Here is a 15,797-nt window from a genome sequence, read left to right as displayed (position 1 = left end):
CGAGTAAACGACTCTGGCTTCGTTTTACGGAACCCAAGCCTGTAGGAGCGGGAATCTACGACCTGGGGCCAAGAGCCCACCCTCACCTCCCACTCCCGGCCTAGGTCTAGCCCCTGTAGGCCCCACCCCCGGCCCTGCCCCGCAGGATGGGGAGGAGTGGGCTGCGGGACTCTCGGGCCCCCCAATCCCGCCAGATCTCCAAGTCAGGCGCTTCCAGGGGACCGACTGTGCGCCTGCGCCCAGGTGAGAGCTCCCGGAGCCCGGGCCAACCTGGTGGCCCGCCCCGCCCTGCCCCGCTGGGCTTGGGCACCTGCGCAGGACACTTCTGGTTCGCGATTTCCTTCGGTAGCCCCCACCGGGCGGGGACGGGGAGTTAGGAAATGGAAGAGGCACCGGAGGCTCGGGATTCCCGGGGTACCCGCACCCGGGACCGACCAAGGGACCGAGAGCACCGCCCGGAGAGACAGCGGGACAGAGATCACCGCCCGGAGAGACAGCGGGACAGAGATCACCGCCCGGAGAGACAGCGGGACAGAGATCACGGCCCAGAGAGACAGCGGGACAGGGACAGACGGAGGGACCGGGACGGGGACAGGCAAAGGGACCGAGATCCAGACAGAAGGGGGAACAGAGACCGGGACAGGCGAGGGCACCGAGATGCGGACAGGTGGAGCGAGCGAGACCCCCAGCTGGACAGACAGGACCGGGAGCACCCCCGCTCGAATGGACAAAGACTTCGAGAAAAATCCCGCCAAAGCAGGACTCCGGACGTGTTTTGGGAGCAGCCCCGGGACAGAGCCCCTCCTCCTTGGCCTGCCCAGAGGACGACGGGGTTCGGACCATGGGAGAGGTGAGCAGGGTCTGTGGTAGCAGTTGGGGAGCCCCTCCGGTCTGAGGGCAGGATCATCTCTCCCCCCACCCCCATCAGGATCCCAAGTTGTTCTCTTGGCCCTCCGTAAGGTGGAGGGCAGGAAGGCTTAGACCTGCCTGAACTGGGACAACACTCCAGAAGCAATTTGGCCCCACCCAGGAGGGCACTTGGCGCCAGTCCGGGGGATAACTGGTTTTAGAGGTAACTGATTCGCTTCTTCATCAGGAAGTGTTTGCTGGCTTTCTAGGAGGTGTCACCTGAGTCTGGAAGGTGAAGCCACGCCTTCTGAGAAGTTGAGGAGGGGCGGGAATTCTGGCCAAGAAGATGAGGGGCGTTAGGTTTGGAGAACGCTAAGTAGGCCAGTTGGCCAGCACCCGGTCCAGCTTTTTGCCTTTGTGTCCCTAGCACGGAGCTTTGCACACAATAGGTCTTTAATAAGTTTTGGTTGATTTGAAAGCCTACTGATCTTGCTCTGATTTTCCCAAATGAGCCGGAACCCCTTTTGCATTTTTTTTTTAACCCTAGCGCTGTACACCACGGTGGTTGGCACAGAGTGAGGCATAACTTATTACTAACTGCCCACCTGCTCACCTGCACCCAATTCGTGACACCGGACCTTGGATCCAGTTTCCTTTCTATCTGAAAACATCCTGTACTATTGGTAGCCTAACCCTACCCCTAGATTCTGGCAGGGCCTGGTGATGGTGCTTGTCCTTCCTTCCAGAAGATGACCCAGTGAGGTCAGGAGTTGAGGTCTTAGCTTGCAAGTGAATTGGATTTAAGTGAGGCAGAGCTGTGCAAAGTCTTCAGCCTCACTCTTTCCTCCAGAGGCATCAGAAGTCCATTATTGACAGGTGGGCCAGGATGACTAGCGATGGCCTCCCAGGGCCTGTAGATCTTTGATGGGAAAGAAACCCTTAACTGTGCCAAAATTGCTCCAAAGTTATCTTCACCGCTACACCTGACTGCTGTTTCTTAGGCCTCAATAATAAGTTAATACTTTAATAAGAGTTTATGTGTTTGCCTCTTAACAGAGGAGGCAGTGATTTAAGCCCAGAGGAATGACTTTGAATGGTAGAATTTTAGGCCGATTGCTTGAGGGAGATAGTTTCCAAAGGGCCTTTTACAGATCACTTTCAAGTCATACTTGGCCAGGATGGAACATCTGACTGATACTGAATATCTGAGCTCCCACGCTTCTAATTCCATCAGTCTCCAACAGGAGAGAAAAATAAAAAGAGTTTGAAAATCTGGGGGAAAGCATAAATCTGTCATTTTCCCAAAGATGAGACCCTTAGCTTCCCCTTTCTTCTATCCAAGGTGGGTTTACCTCCTTTCTCCCTAATATTAAACCTTTATTGGCAGCCCAACCCTACCCCAGACTCCCCATTCATCTCTCTTTCCAGTTCTCTTGCTTATTATGATGCAAGGAATGTTGCATGTTATTATTAAATCAGTGGATAGAGTTACAGGCCTGGAGTCACTGAGTTCAAATCTGGCCTCAAACTTTGAATAGCTCTGTGACTCTGGGCAGAACCCTGCTGGCCTCAGTTTCCTCCCTCATCTGTAAAATGAGCTGGAGAAGAAAATGGCAAACCACTCCAGTGTCTTTACCAAGAAAATCCCAAATGGGGACATGGAGAGTCGGACCCTACTGAAACGACTCAACAACAGCCAAAATCAGATAGCACTTGACCCCAAAGAATTTGAGTTCTGCTGAAGGTAGGGAGCTGGGAAAGCAGGGTGGTGCTCGAAGAGTGCTGTTGTGGAAGGAGAGAGATCCAACTGGAGATGAAGGCAGATTTCTTGAAGGAGGAGGCTAGAATCCATGTTGAATCTTGAAGGAAGCTTCTTCGAAAACCTTCCAGGCAAGGAGTGAGGTCTGCCCCGGGTATCTACACTTTGGATAAGCTGTGTGTACATTGCTGTATCTCAGACTTGCTCTAATCTGTGGAAGGGTACTCAGTTTTGCTACCCAGATAAAGAAACAAACAGTCTCGTCCCCCCTCCCCCCAGCCTGTACCACTTTACTTGGCCCAGTTTTAGCCATTGACTCCCACCTTAAGCAACTTTGCATTGCAAATATAGTAATCTGGGGCACGTTGAGCCAAATAAACAACCTTTCTTTGTAATTCCCTACTGCCGGGAGACTGAGTCCTTTGGGGCTCTGGATAAAAGTTAAAAGTAGGTGGCTATGTGTGGGGGAGTGCTTTGGGGTTTGTGCATGTCCCCAACATCCAGCTAGTGTTTTCCAGAGTTGTTCCCAATGGAATGTGTGTGAGAGATGCCTTGAAGTTAGCGAACCAGCTTGGAAAAGGCAAGAGTGCATGAGGACCCTCGTACTAGAAACTCAAAGGTTTACATTGTCTTGAACTGTTGAGGAATTTTTTTCTTACACATTATTATCCCCATTTAGTAGTTAATTCTTTGTTAATTAATGAACACCTTGGCCAAAAAGAGGGGTGGGGAGAGGAATGCTAACTTGACTAGCAATAGAACTGAAACTTGAAAATTAATTTTGAGAAGGCCAGATTTTTCTCAGGTGGAGTGTGGCACAGGCCAAGCAAGCAGTAGGGGAGTCAGCTGAGGTTCAGAGGATTTACTGAGATATCTTGTCTAGTTACAGAGGAGTTACAGAGGGCCATATCTTTAGGGAAACCCCAGACTTCTAAATCAAAGAGATTAGAGAGAGCTAGATCTGTTTTCCTCCAACCAGGATCTAGAAAGTAGCAGCCATTTAGAACACAAAATTCTAGTCTGTCTTTGGAGCAAGCACTCCTGCCTCAGTTTCCTCTTCTGTAAATTGATGGGCCTGATCTAGATGAAGTCTGAAGTCTCTTTCAATTCTAACATTGTATGTATATATTCATTTAAATCCAGCCTTGATATAATATTTCTTGGAAACCTCTTTGTTCTTCTTGATTCTGGGTGGCCTGAGCTTTTGTCTGGAGCTAGTTCTCCTTTCTCATTAAATTCCTTCCCCCACCTGGTGTCCCTGCCCGACTTCCTATGCCTTGTTGGGAGGAATTCTACTCCTGAAACTTTAACTCTTTCATCTATGTTTGCTGTTTGGCCAATATATGCTAATCAATCATTAATTGACAAATAACTAATTACCAAATAAGGATAATAATGTTTACCTCACTGGCTTGTGATGAAAATCACATAAGATAACATGGAAAGTGCTTTGCAAAGCCAGATGAAAGCCAGTTATTATTAACAAGCATTTATTACGTGCTACTATGTGCTAAACACTAGTCATACAAATGTAAGAAAGGGTTGCATTTTAATGGGGGAGACACAAGCATCTATTAATCTATGTCAATAAGCATTTATTAAATGCCTACTGTATGCCAGGCACAGCTAAAGTGCTGGAGATACAAAAAGAGGCAAAATGCAGATAAATTACACACACACACACACACACACGCACGCACACACACACGTGCATGTACACACACTATACCAAATCAATAAAAGGGAGTTTTAGGAGAGAGTACACTAACAATCTGGGAATTTGGGAGAGGCTTCAAGTCAACAAGTACTTATTAAGTGCCTACTATGTGCTAAGCTAGCAGCTAGGTGGCTCAGTGGATGGAGTTCAGATTTGGCCTCAGATACCTGCTTTGTGAGCCTGGGCAAGTCACTTAATCCTCTTTACCTCAGTTTCCTGATCTGTGACATGAACTGGAGAAGAAAATGGCAAACCCCTCCGGTATCTTTGCCATAAAAACCCCAAATGGGGTCACAAAGAATTGGTCTTGACTGAAAAATGACTAAACAACAACGAATTGGTAATACTATATTTTATGCACTTTAAAACTTGATTCTGGGAAGGGGCCCGTAGGCTTTGCCAGAGTGCTGGTGGACCCCTAATGCACAAAAATGGTAAAGAACTCCTGGTGTAGAGAAGGGACGAAACTTTGGGGTCTACCAGGTCAGTGTGATGGGTGGTATAGAACTAGCAAATCTAAGTAGCATTCAGAGTCCTTAGACTGCCAGCCCTCAGTGAGGGAGGAAGGGGCTTGGCTTCAAGTTAGCATCTCTCAACCCATTGCTTCTAAGGGTTATTCAATTCTTCCTTATGGTGCGTGGAAGAGAATTTTATATTTGAACCTGGGTCCTTCTCTTTTTGTTAAATCCATTTTTTTTTGATGCTGTTGCAGTGACGACCCTTCCGGGAGGTCTCCACCTTTTAGCCCAAGTCCTGGATTGGAAGAAGTAGAATACTATGAGTCGGAGGCTGCAGGCCTACTGGAATGCCACAAATGCAGATACCTGTGCACTGGGAGAGGTGAGATACAACACCAGGTTACCTGGTTTGGAGTTGGGAAAGGGGACCACAGGGATGTAGTAGGATGTTGCTGGGCCAAGGAAACAGAAGAAATTCAGCTGGTCTTGTCTTTCAGTTCCCAAGAGTTTGGTTACCATACCCTTTGAGTGCGATAAATGTTCTAATGAAAGAATGCCTAAAAGGTCATTGCAGGATTTGGTTGGGGGGCCACTTTTCTCCAAAAGCAATGGCCTGGCTACCTGGAAGTTCAAAATAGTAGGTGTTTATTAAAGTATCTACAACGTGCCAGGCATATCACCCAACTCCTCACTTAAATTGCAATGTGTCATAGTGAATTGGATTTAAAGTTAGGAAGACCTGAGTTCACATCGTACTTCTGACACTTACTAGCTGGGCAAATCACAACCTTTCTGAGTCTCAGTTTCCCCATCTATAAAAGATAGATACCGTAGCCAGTGCTGCACCAGCCCCATAGGTTGTTGAGGATTAAGTTAACATCCATGTAAAGCACTTTGCAAACCTTCAAGCCCAGTGCATAACTAGGCTGCTGTCATCTCTGGCTCAGGAGAGCTCTGGTAAGTCTAGATCAAGCTAACAAGGAAAGAGATGGATTGACCGGCTAGTAAGTATCTCAGGCAGGATTCCAACAGTCCAATGCCATCCACTATATATCAGCTACAGCCCCTTTTCTGGCCAGAATATGCTCAGAACCTCATTTGGAAGAGGCAGGGAAATCGATCCACTAATCATTGGATTAGATAGGGAGATGATGTGTGATTTCACTGGTCTTATTACCATCTTAGTCACTGAAATGCCTTTTCACCACAGTGAGTGCAGAAACCACGAGCCAGTTTCTGGTAGTTTCTGACCCTGCTTACAATGTGGAAAATCTGGTTTGGCAGGCGAGCTCTGAGATCGTATGACTTAGACAAGACACTGTCTGGGCTGATTTTGCCAAGCCTTGGGACTGGGTACAGGAGGTGAGTGTTTGCTGCTTGAGGGGAAAGAAAAATGTAATCACGGTGCTCCTGCTTGGAAATAAAGCCTGAGATCTTTAAGGCAGTGTAGCAATTATAAGATTATAAAACCTCTCATAAGTGGGATTCTATACAGTCATCCAGTTACAGACACTCCCCCTTTGTTTCAGAGGCAAAGACATGCTGAGGAAAATCCTGAGAAGGTTGGCACTGTTGATCTTTCTTATGTAAATACCCGGATGAGAGTCGTGACAGGTTAAAAAGACTGAAGTTTTTTTTCTTCCACTCTGACTCATTTTGCCATGGGAAATGAGAAGGGCTCAGTTTCTGGTCTGTAAACTGAACATTAGACTCAGAGTATATCTGACTTATCTTTGGTTTTGAGTTTAGAGATGAGGTTTCTGTCTGGCGTGGGGTGGGGCAGGGTGGAGAAAGGGGGCAGGCATAACTAGAGGAAGCTAACAAGCTGAGGACTATGAAGAACCTTGGTTACCCAGAGATCGGCATAGATACACCAGAATGATAGTAACCACCATTACAAAGAAAACTTCAGCAGTCTGTCCCTCTGCTTAGAATAATGTCTGAGCAAAGGTTACCATGAGCTTCTTTATCCCAAGCTAAGAACTGGTCTTTCTTGACTAAATTCCTTATTGATTAAATAATCTCTCTCAGCAAACGTGGGAGGACCACAGACTTCACTAACTTCATAGTATAGATCTAAGATCTCAAGAGATCTGAGAAGTCATTGATCCCAACCTCCTCATTTTTACATAATTTTTTTTTCAATTATTAAGCACTTATTTTTTTCTTCAACCTCCCAGTCCTCTAGGGAAAAAAACAAACAAACAAGACCTTTGTAATGCCCATATTGACTATGTCCAAAAATGTGTCTGTCAGGTTGTAGGTTACATTCTTAACTTTGGTCTTTTGGAAGCATCTAATCCCCTCATTTTACAGATGGGGAAACTGAGGCTGAGAAAGGTTAAGTGATTTGCCCTGGGTCACAGAGTAAGGACACTAATCACTGTTATCACCTAGCACCAGTTCCTTAAGAGGTATTCACATCTTTGGCTATGTTTTTCTCTACCAAAGTTAATAGAGACTGGAAGCAATTATTCAGGATATTTGAGCCCAAACCCCATTTTTGTCCACAGACCCCCAAACATTATAAACATCAATGTTTCTTAAGCAACTGGACCTTTAGAGTCAAGCCAAATGAGCAAACATTTATTAAGTACCAACTTTTGTGCCAGGCTAAGTACTGGAATAGAGTGAACAGGTATTCTACAGGCAAAGACTTGGAGATGAGAGGAGTATTCTTAGCAGGAAGAGCGGAGCATGAGTTATTCAAGAAGGCTGTTACATGAAGGTGTACTCAGGAAGCAGAAAATAGTCTGCTCTGGCCAGGTGGACAGAGGGTAGAGAACCATGAGAGGGGAGAGAACGAAGATCCAAGGGGAAGGGGGAAGGTGAATATCTCAGAAGAGTAGAAGGAAATGGAATTGAAGGCTTGGATGTAAGAATTAGCTTTAGCAGTGAGGAAGACACATGCCCAGCAGTACATTAGTAGATGTTTAGCAATTGGCTCTCCACTAGGGGAAAATATTTGCACAACACACTTCAAAGTTTAATCTGAATTATCAACTTTTCTTCATTACTTTTCCAAGTCCACTCAATCAACATAACAATCAGGCCCTGATACATAGCATTTGCCAAGTTCCAACAGAAAATTTAACAATCTCCTGGATGATTTGAGCTGACACTCCTGGATATATCTTCCGCAGAGGTGGGACTGATTAAAAGTAGGTGAAACTACAGGGCAACTTTGAGGTAGAAAGGAGAGAAAGTGAGAGAGCTCATCAAGGAGTCTTGATCTTGGTAGTAGATAGTATTTTTGATGTGAGTGAAAGGGACTGGGAGGTTCATTGAGAAGTTTTTGTACAGTTAGCATGAAGGGGACAGGGAATCAACAAGAGAGAGATTACTGAGCAGCAGAGAGGACCCCACAGACTGTCCTCCAGGCCTGAAAAACATTTCCTTGAAATCTAGGATTTGAGTTGTCCTTTATAATTGGAATATAAGGAGGGAATTCTGATCTGAGCTAGGTTACAGGAGTTGGGAGTCCCAGCTTTTGTAACCAGAGTGAACCCAATAACCAGGCTCCCCACTGTCAGTGCTATCAGTTGGTAAAATATAACAGGCTTACATCCAAAGATATCACTCTGATCTCAAACCTGCATTCCTCCTCATTTTATTTCCTCACTTATCTAGATGCTCCAGTATTGTAGTACAGTAGGTTGTGAAGTCTCAGGTGATATGACTGAAATTAAGGGTCATTTGATTCATTAATATTAAATGAGGTTGAGGAATTTAGTCAGAGAAAGGAATTGTATATAAAATGACCCCACCTCCACTGAGGCTTCTGCCAATGGAATCCTTGCCTTGGAGATTTGTTCTAGAGGGGAGTAACTCATCTTTGATTTTGGGGTCTAGGGCCACCACTGATTCAAACATATTTCCCCTCAGTCTTACAATGTAGAGAAGGTCATTGTCCAAGTGGTTAATTGGCCTTGAAGTTTCTGAAGGTGAACAATTTACAGAGTTAAAAAACAATCAGGGGAGATTAGTGAATGGACATTGTACCTAGGAATGAAGTATATCTTGGTTAAGGAATATATAATAGCCGTGGCCTTGTAGAAGGAACCCTAGATTCAAGCTGGGAGACTTTGGTTCAGAACTTTTAGCTGTGGTAATCTGGTTTTATCTCTAAAATCGAGATAATATCGGAGGCAGCAAGATGAAGTAGTAGCTTGATAATATGCAGGACTTTGAGACAGGAAAACCTGAGTTCAAATTCTATCTCAGATTCTTATTAGCTGGATGACCCTGGACTAATCACAGTTTCCCCTCTAGATAATGGGGATAATAATAGCACCTGCCTCAGGGTTGTTGGGAAGATAAAATGAGAAGCTATGTAAAAGCTCTTGGCCACCCTTAAATCATTATATTGCAAGTTATTATTACTACCTACATCTCAGAATTGTGAGAAAAGTAATTTCTAAGCCTTAAAGGGCTGTGTACACATGAGTGATGATAATCTCCGGTCTGGGTGGTCAGAACTAAATACAATTGTAGGTATGCAAGGATCTAGAAAGGTTCTAGAGAGGCTCATTCTCCTGCCTGGAAGAGTGATGTAGAGATGAGACACATCTCACTTAGTTCCGTAGCACGTGGAGACGTCTCCAGCAAAGTAATGAACACTTGACTCTGATAATGGCCCTAGGATATCCTTCCTAAAAAAGACTGATTAGGAGAAGTGGAGATCAGACAAGTACACTATCTATATGCATACACACACACACATATAGATGCATATACACATACATACGTGTACACAATCCACACAAACATACATAAACATCTGTCTATGTGTATATATACAAATGTGATTAGGCAGAAAAGCAAAAACATTTTAAAGCTGTCTGGAAACAAAATAGCCAATAAAATTATATCATGCTTTTAATTAAAAATGTGGTTTTTTTCTTATTAACAGCATTTTTTAAAAAGCTGCATTATTTTTTAAATGCACATTAAAGTTTTTCTCTAGACTTGGACAGATCTTGTTTATCAAACTGGTCAGGCAGCAGTTGGGCATATATTTTCACTGGAGCCATAGCAAGTAGAAATAGATTAACTTTTTCTTCCTTATCTAAAAATGCCAGCACCTTCTACTTTCCCACAAAGATATATGGCTTTCTTCTCATTGGGAGAGGTGGTTCAACAGTCTTCCTGAACTTCTCATGGGCCCAAGTCTTTTAAGTCCTTTGGAAAGACTTTTTTTTTTAAGACCAACCTCTTAAAAATGCATCACATCTTATTGTTTGTGGACTCACTCGCTACCTTGTATCTTCATCTTCATCTCCCCTGCTCCTGAGGAACCTTTGACTGCCTGGGCTTTCCTGGGGGAGGTGGATACAGAGGCAGTGGTGGAGCTGCATGCAGTGGGGGAGGTAACCTCCATGTTGAAAAAGAAGCCTCATCCACAACATAACCCATCCTTCCACTTGATCTTTGCAGCCTGCTGCCAACTGATGATGGTCCTGCTGAATTTGCTGATTCTGGCCTGTAGCTCTGTGTCTTACAACTCGACGGGGGGCTACACAGGCATCACCAGCCTTGGGGGCATTTACTACTATCAGTATGGAGGAGCCTTCAGTGGTTTTAATGGTCCTGATGGGGAGAAAGCCCAACAGTTGGACATTCAATTCTACCATCTCAAGCTGCCCACAGTGACAGCGGCAATGGCCTATGGAGGGGGCCTCATGGCCTTCTCCTGCCTCCTCATTCTCCTTGGTGTCCTTCGGGTCCCATGGCATTGCCCACCGTGGCTGGTGATTGAAGCTATTTTGGATGTGCTCATCGCTGTCAGCTACATACCTGCTTTGTATTTCTATTTCCACCACCTTTCAGCTGCCTACAACTCAACCGTGTGTAAAGAGAGGGAGACCTTGTACCAGAGCAAAGGGTATAGTGGTTTTACTTGTAGTTTCCATGGTGGAGACATAGGGGCTGGAGTTTTTGCTGCTACTGGCATCATAGTCTTTGCTGTTGGCGCTGTTCTAGCCTTCAGGGCATACAGAAGAGTCAGAAAGTCTAATGAGAAGCCTACAGAAGCTTATGAATTTTAGTTTTTCATCAGTTGCTGCTAGATCTCAAAAACTTCTTCACCTTATTTTGGAACAAGCTATCTATAGATGGTTGGAAATACAGCCTTCTTATGGTGAGAATGGTGGAAAGAGGACAATGGAGCAAACTTTGAATTATCTTCCCTTGGGAAAATTTCCTTAGAAATTGTTGCAAACCAAGACCTTCAGAGAGGTTTGGGCTACAATGATATGCAGCACTTGGGGAGTTTCTCTGAACTTAGCCAGCTTTCTGTTCAATAGAAGCCAGATACACTGGGACAGTTGTGCCTAATTTCTTACAAATATAGCCTGTAAGTGAAGGAACCAGGACTTCCTGTTGCTCTCCCCACCCCAGCCATAATAACTCTCCAGTATCTCCTTGCATCCTTAATTGGTAAAACAGTAGAAATTAGTAGAATAACATAAACTAGAAATTGGGAGTGGGATTTGGAGAGAGGCACCTTGGACTATAAACAAATTGAAATGCAAACAAATTAATCCCAGGAGCCATTCATTCCCAGATTCTAATTAGTATTAATGAGCCAATATTGCCTTTCAGTTAGGAAGACTAACCGTTGTATTTACAATATGTGTGCCATGATATGAGATACTTAAGGTAAAGTCAGAAATTCAGGAACCACTCATTATAGCTTCACTGCAAACCAAAGCCTTCTTTGATCCAGTGATTCACTGACCTCACAGTACCTTAAGTCTCATTCTTTGTACAAGTTTTTTCTAAACAAATTCAATCATTAAAAATCCAGATTTGCACAAAACATATATTGGGGTCAGAGTGACAAACTCTTCACTTAACAGAGAGATTCTGTAGAATTCCTTCAATAGTACACTGCCAAGAAGTCTGTTAAAAATTTAACTGGATTAATGCACCTTTTTGGGGAACATGGTATGTAAAAGGAAGGACCACTAGGTGGCGCAGTGGACAGAGCACCAGGTCTGGAGTCAGGAAGACTCATTTTCTAAGTTCAAACCCATTCTCAGGTACTTTTTAGCTGTGTGACCCTGGGCAAGTCACTTAACTCTGCCTCAGTTTTCTCATCTGTAAAATGAACTGGAGAAGGAAATGGCAAACCACTCCACTATCTTTGCCAAGAAAACACCAAATGGAGTCATGAGGAGTCAGACACAACTGAAAAACAACCTTTCAACAATAAATGCGAAAGGAAGACACCCCATTAAATGAACAGCTATAGACTTATCTTTTTATTCTAGGTCCTACACTCTCCAAAGTCACCAGAGCAAGTCCTTCTCTTTTCTTTCAGGTATATGTTTCTTTCAACCAGTGGTACATTCAGGGTTGGTTCATCTGATCTTGACAATTAGGCAAGGTTTGGTTGGATGGCTAATTGGGAGTGGTAAGGGTGGTTATCCCATGAGGTGGACTTTGAGCCTCAAAAGAGGTAAACGCCTTTACTGTTGCTCTGTTAACCTATAATGTCATCCAAGTCCATGGGAGAGTTGATGTTGGGAAATCCTTCCATTTTGTGGGTCTGCTTGAAAGTTGGGTTGATTAATAGTACTTTAAGTGAAATCAGTGTCTCAGAAAGAAAGGCTGAGGTTGTTTTTGAGACCTAGAGAGGTTAAGTGACTTGCATGGTGAGGTCATCCAGTTAATGGGTCAGAGATGGGATCTGAACTCAGTTCGTCCAGACAGGATAGCATGGTTATTGCTCCAAAGTTGCTACCAGATGTGAATCAAGACAATGAATTTGTGTGTCAGTTAACAGGATTAGGAAAGTGCTGTGTGTGAATGCCAGTGGGTTTTAGGTGACCATGTCCTATAGTGACTAATAATTATAGTCATTCATTTTTTATTCTGGATTTGAATCCATGCCTCTGGGGGCACCACAGAGAGGAATCCAGTTTCATATTTGAATCCCAGCATAATCATTTTTTAAAAATTTGTGTTGTTATTAAATATGAATGATTCAACAAATACATCACACACACATGTACTACCAGTCTATAAGTATGTATAGATGCTATTGATTAATAAAATATAAATTCCTTTAAGAGTGTTACTGAGTAGGTAGCAGCTTTTGTGATCATATATTTTTTTCAGTCAGTGTTTATGAAGGTAGTGGTTGTTTATAGGAGGAAGAGAACTGGACTTGGAACTCCAGTTGTGGGTTTGAATTCCAGGTTTGTCACCTATTTACTAGACGTGTGACATCAAATATGTCACTTAAAGTCTCTGAATCAGTTTTATCATCTGTCCAAATGAAAAAATTAAACTCCATAAGTAACTCCTTACAGTTCTGTATGGTCCCTATAATAATGGTACACCACAAGGTGGAGTCTGTGATATTTTTTTTACATTAAAAAGAAGTCTTCTACTCAAAACTTTGCTGAAAGGTGCAGAGGCAGGTGATGGGTTGTCTTTTGGTGAGGAGCAGCAAGGATGGATGGATCTTGGAATCCCTAGAAAAGGGTATAAAAAGACTGGAGAATAGCTACTGTATGAATAGGTAAGACATACCAGTAGTGCTTGATGGTAATAAAAACCCAGGCTAACTCTCAATGTCTGGGATAAAAATGGATCTGTGGGTTGGTCTTTTCTTTCCCCCAAGAAATCAAGCTCTTGCTAAGGTCTTCCATAGCTTTCCATGAACTCTCACTGAACAAATAGGAAGGGAAGGATGGATGGGTGTACTTTGTTCAGTAGGTACTAGGTATCTCTTCATCCCACACAGATGAATCTATTTCTGGTTTTCCTTTGCATAGCCCATCTTCCATGGCTGGAATAATATTCCTTTCACCTCCTAGAAGTCTTTCTTGACTCCTGTGGTCCTCCACCTTTAAAATTATTTGCACACCATTTTTGTGTAGACACCTAGGTGTAGTAGTGAACAGAGTAGTGGATCTAGAGTCAGGAAGAGCTGAGTCTGGATCCTACTTAAGACACAGGTAGGTGTGACCCTGGCAAGGTATTTAATCTCAGTCTCGTTTTCCTCATCTGTAAAATGGGGATAATCATAGCGCCTAATTCTCAAGGTTGTTGTGAGGATCAGATGAGATAGAAAGTGCTTTGCAGACTTGAAAGTTCTCTAGAAATGCCATTATTATTGTCAGTCTCCCCCTTCCTGCATTAGAACAAGGCATTCTGGGGAGCAGGGGCTGTCATTTACATCTTCTGCATTTAGAACAGTGCTGGGCACATAGTAGATGCTTTGTAAATGCTTGCCGAAGAGAAAAATCTTTAGCAGCAGATTTCTTTGGAAGTCAGAGCCTCTGTTTAGCAGCCGCCTCTGAATGCTCCTCCCCCAGGCATTTTTAATTACACCAGCTCTTGTTGCGTAACAGCAGTTGTGAGATACATGAACGTCAGCAGCCAAGATACCAGGAGGTGAGCGAGGCTTCCTTTGCCCCTGCCCAATTCTAGTACTTCTGTTATTTCCTAGAACAAAGCTTTTCCTTGGTGACTAACTGGTTTATTAAGGACTGCATTTTCCTCCTCCCAGGTGTGGTACAGATAGTGGAAGTGATACTGAATGGGATGGTTCTCATGTGCATTGTGGCCTCCTACTTTGTCCTGGCTGGTTTCAGTGCCAGCTTTGGGAGCAACTATTACTCTCCCTTTGAAGGGACGGAGCTGGAGCAGGTTCGCCAGCTGGACCAGCAGTACACGATCCTGCGAGCGCCACTTGTGTACAGCGGACTGGCTGTCTCCCTAGGCCTTGGGGTCCTCACCATGGGAGTTTTAGTCCGAGGAGCCAGGAGCCCAGAGAAGCTGCCAAGGAAGTGGCTGCTTGTGGAAGCCGTCTTCAGCCTCCTGGCAGCAGTTGGCTATTGCATAGGCATAGGCATCTACCTTCACACGGCTCTGCGCATCAACGCCACCGATACCTGCAAAAAGCGGGAGAGGCTGTATGCTCGCAACGGGCTCACCTATATGAACTGTGAGCTGGCAGGCACGGACGGGGCAGCGGCCACCTTTGCTTGTCTTCTGGTGATCATGTATGGAGTTAGTGTCGTGTTGGCCATCCGGAGTTACAGGCAGCAGCAGCAGCAGCAGCAGCAGCAACATTACGAGGATGGCAGAAAGCAGCGCAGCATGTACAGTGGCCCACCAGGATACTGGGGGTCAGGAACTCTGTGAGAGTCTCTTCTCACTCAGCACTCCTCCCCCCAATCCAAGCCCTCAGGTGTCAGCTGCTTTTATAGTTTCATCCAAATATGACTTCCCATTTTAAATCACATGGAGTTGCAATTTTTGACATACTTACTTGATTATGTATAAATGTTCCTTTTTAAGGTACCAGTTGTGAAGGGTGCTCAATAAATACCGATGGGTGGATGGACAGATGTGGGGAAAGATTACAGACTTCCAGAGTACATGTCGGAAGGCTGGCCATGGCATAGTTACTCCCATAAATACATTAGGGTGGGCAGTGCTAGTCTTCCACTCCAATGCTCACTGAGCTAGTCAAGCCCTAGAAGACCAACTATCTCAGCAAGAGCTGAGTCCTGTGCTCCGTAAAGACAACTACAAATCATTAATCCAACTATTTAAGATACTAAAGGACCTATATCTGTCCCCAGAAGATAGTCAGTTTTCTGATTTGTTCCCCAAAGGGCATTTCCATTCTGGTTCATAGCCTGGCTCATATCCACTCACCTATGGTGCAGTGGATAGAATTCTGGGCCTGGAGTCAGGAAGACCCATCTTCCTGAGTTCAAATCTGGCCTCACTAGATGTGGACTCTGGGCAAGTCACTTAACCTTGTTTGCCTCAGTTTCCTCATCTGTAAAATGAGCTGGAGTAGGAAATGGCCAACCACTCCAGTATCTTTGCCAAGAAAACCCCAAATGGAGCCACCAAGAGTCAGACATGACTGAACAACATTCCAACCCTTCCATTTCATAGATTAGGCAGCACAGACCTAGAAAGATAAATTGACTTAAAGTTAGTTATACTGGCTGTAAATTAGCGGAAGCAGGATTTCAACCTG

The 15,797-nt window shown here is 44.4% G+C and overlaps 1 protein-coding gene across 4 annotated transcripts; it reads left to right on the top strand.

Annotated features, from left to right (window-relative positions):
• Positions 1-289: 289 nt before the first annotated feature.
• Positions 290-15,103, top strand: MARVELD3 (MARVEL domain containing 3). 4 transcript variants are annotated; one of them, XR_011972945.1, is made up of 4 exons: positions 290-850; positions 5,038-5,165; positions 10,220-12,107; positions 14,307-15,103. XR_011972945.1 is itself a non-coding variant. In XM_072636511.1 (4 exons), the coding sequence occupies exons 1-4, from the start codon at positions 381-383 to the stop codon at positions 14,425-14,427; spliced, it is 1,167 nt and encodes a 388-aa protein (XP_072492612.1). In that variant the 5' UTR covers positions 290-380; the 3' UTR covers positions 14,428-14,566. The 4 variants fall into 4 exon arrangements, 3 of the variants coding, with proteins under 3 accessions (XP_072492612.1, XP_072492610.1, XP_072492611.1); XM_072636511.1 differs by having other exon boundaries at positions 10,220-10,667; positions 14,307-14,566; XM_072636509.1 differs by lacking the exon at positions 10,220-12,107.
• Positions 15,104-15,797: the final 694 nt, after the last annotated feature.

This window comes from Notamacropus eugenii, chromosome 1, assembly GCF_028372415.1.
Source record: "Notamacropus eugenii isolate mMacEug1 chromosome 1, mMacEug1.pri_v2, whole genome shotgun sequence".
Classification (NCBI taxonomy): Eukaryota; Metazoa; Chordata; class Mammalia; order Diprotodontia; family Macropodidae; genus Notamacropus; species Notamacropus eugenii.
Note: the sequence above shows the minus strand (reverse complement) of the source record. Positions and strands in the feature narration are given on the sequence as shown.

Excerpts from the sequence above, each read along its gene's own strand:
- MARVELD3 (XM_072636509.1), top strand. The coding sequence starts at position 381 with ATGGAAGAGGCACCGGAGGCTCGGGATTCCCGGGGTACCCGCACCCGG. Across the intron at positions 851-5,037 it reads GGGTTCGGACCATGGGAGAG|TGACGACCCTTCCGGGAGGT; the intron begins GTGAGCAGGGTC and ends ATGCTGTTGCAG. Across the intron at positions 5,166-14,306 it reads ATACCTGTGCACTGGGAGAG|GTGTGGTACAGATAGTGGAA; the intron begins GTGAGATACAAC and ends TCCTCCTCCCAG.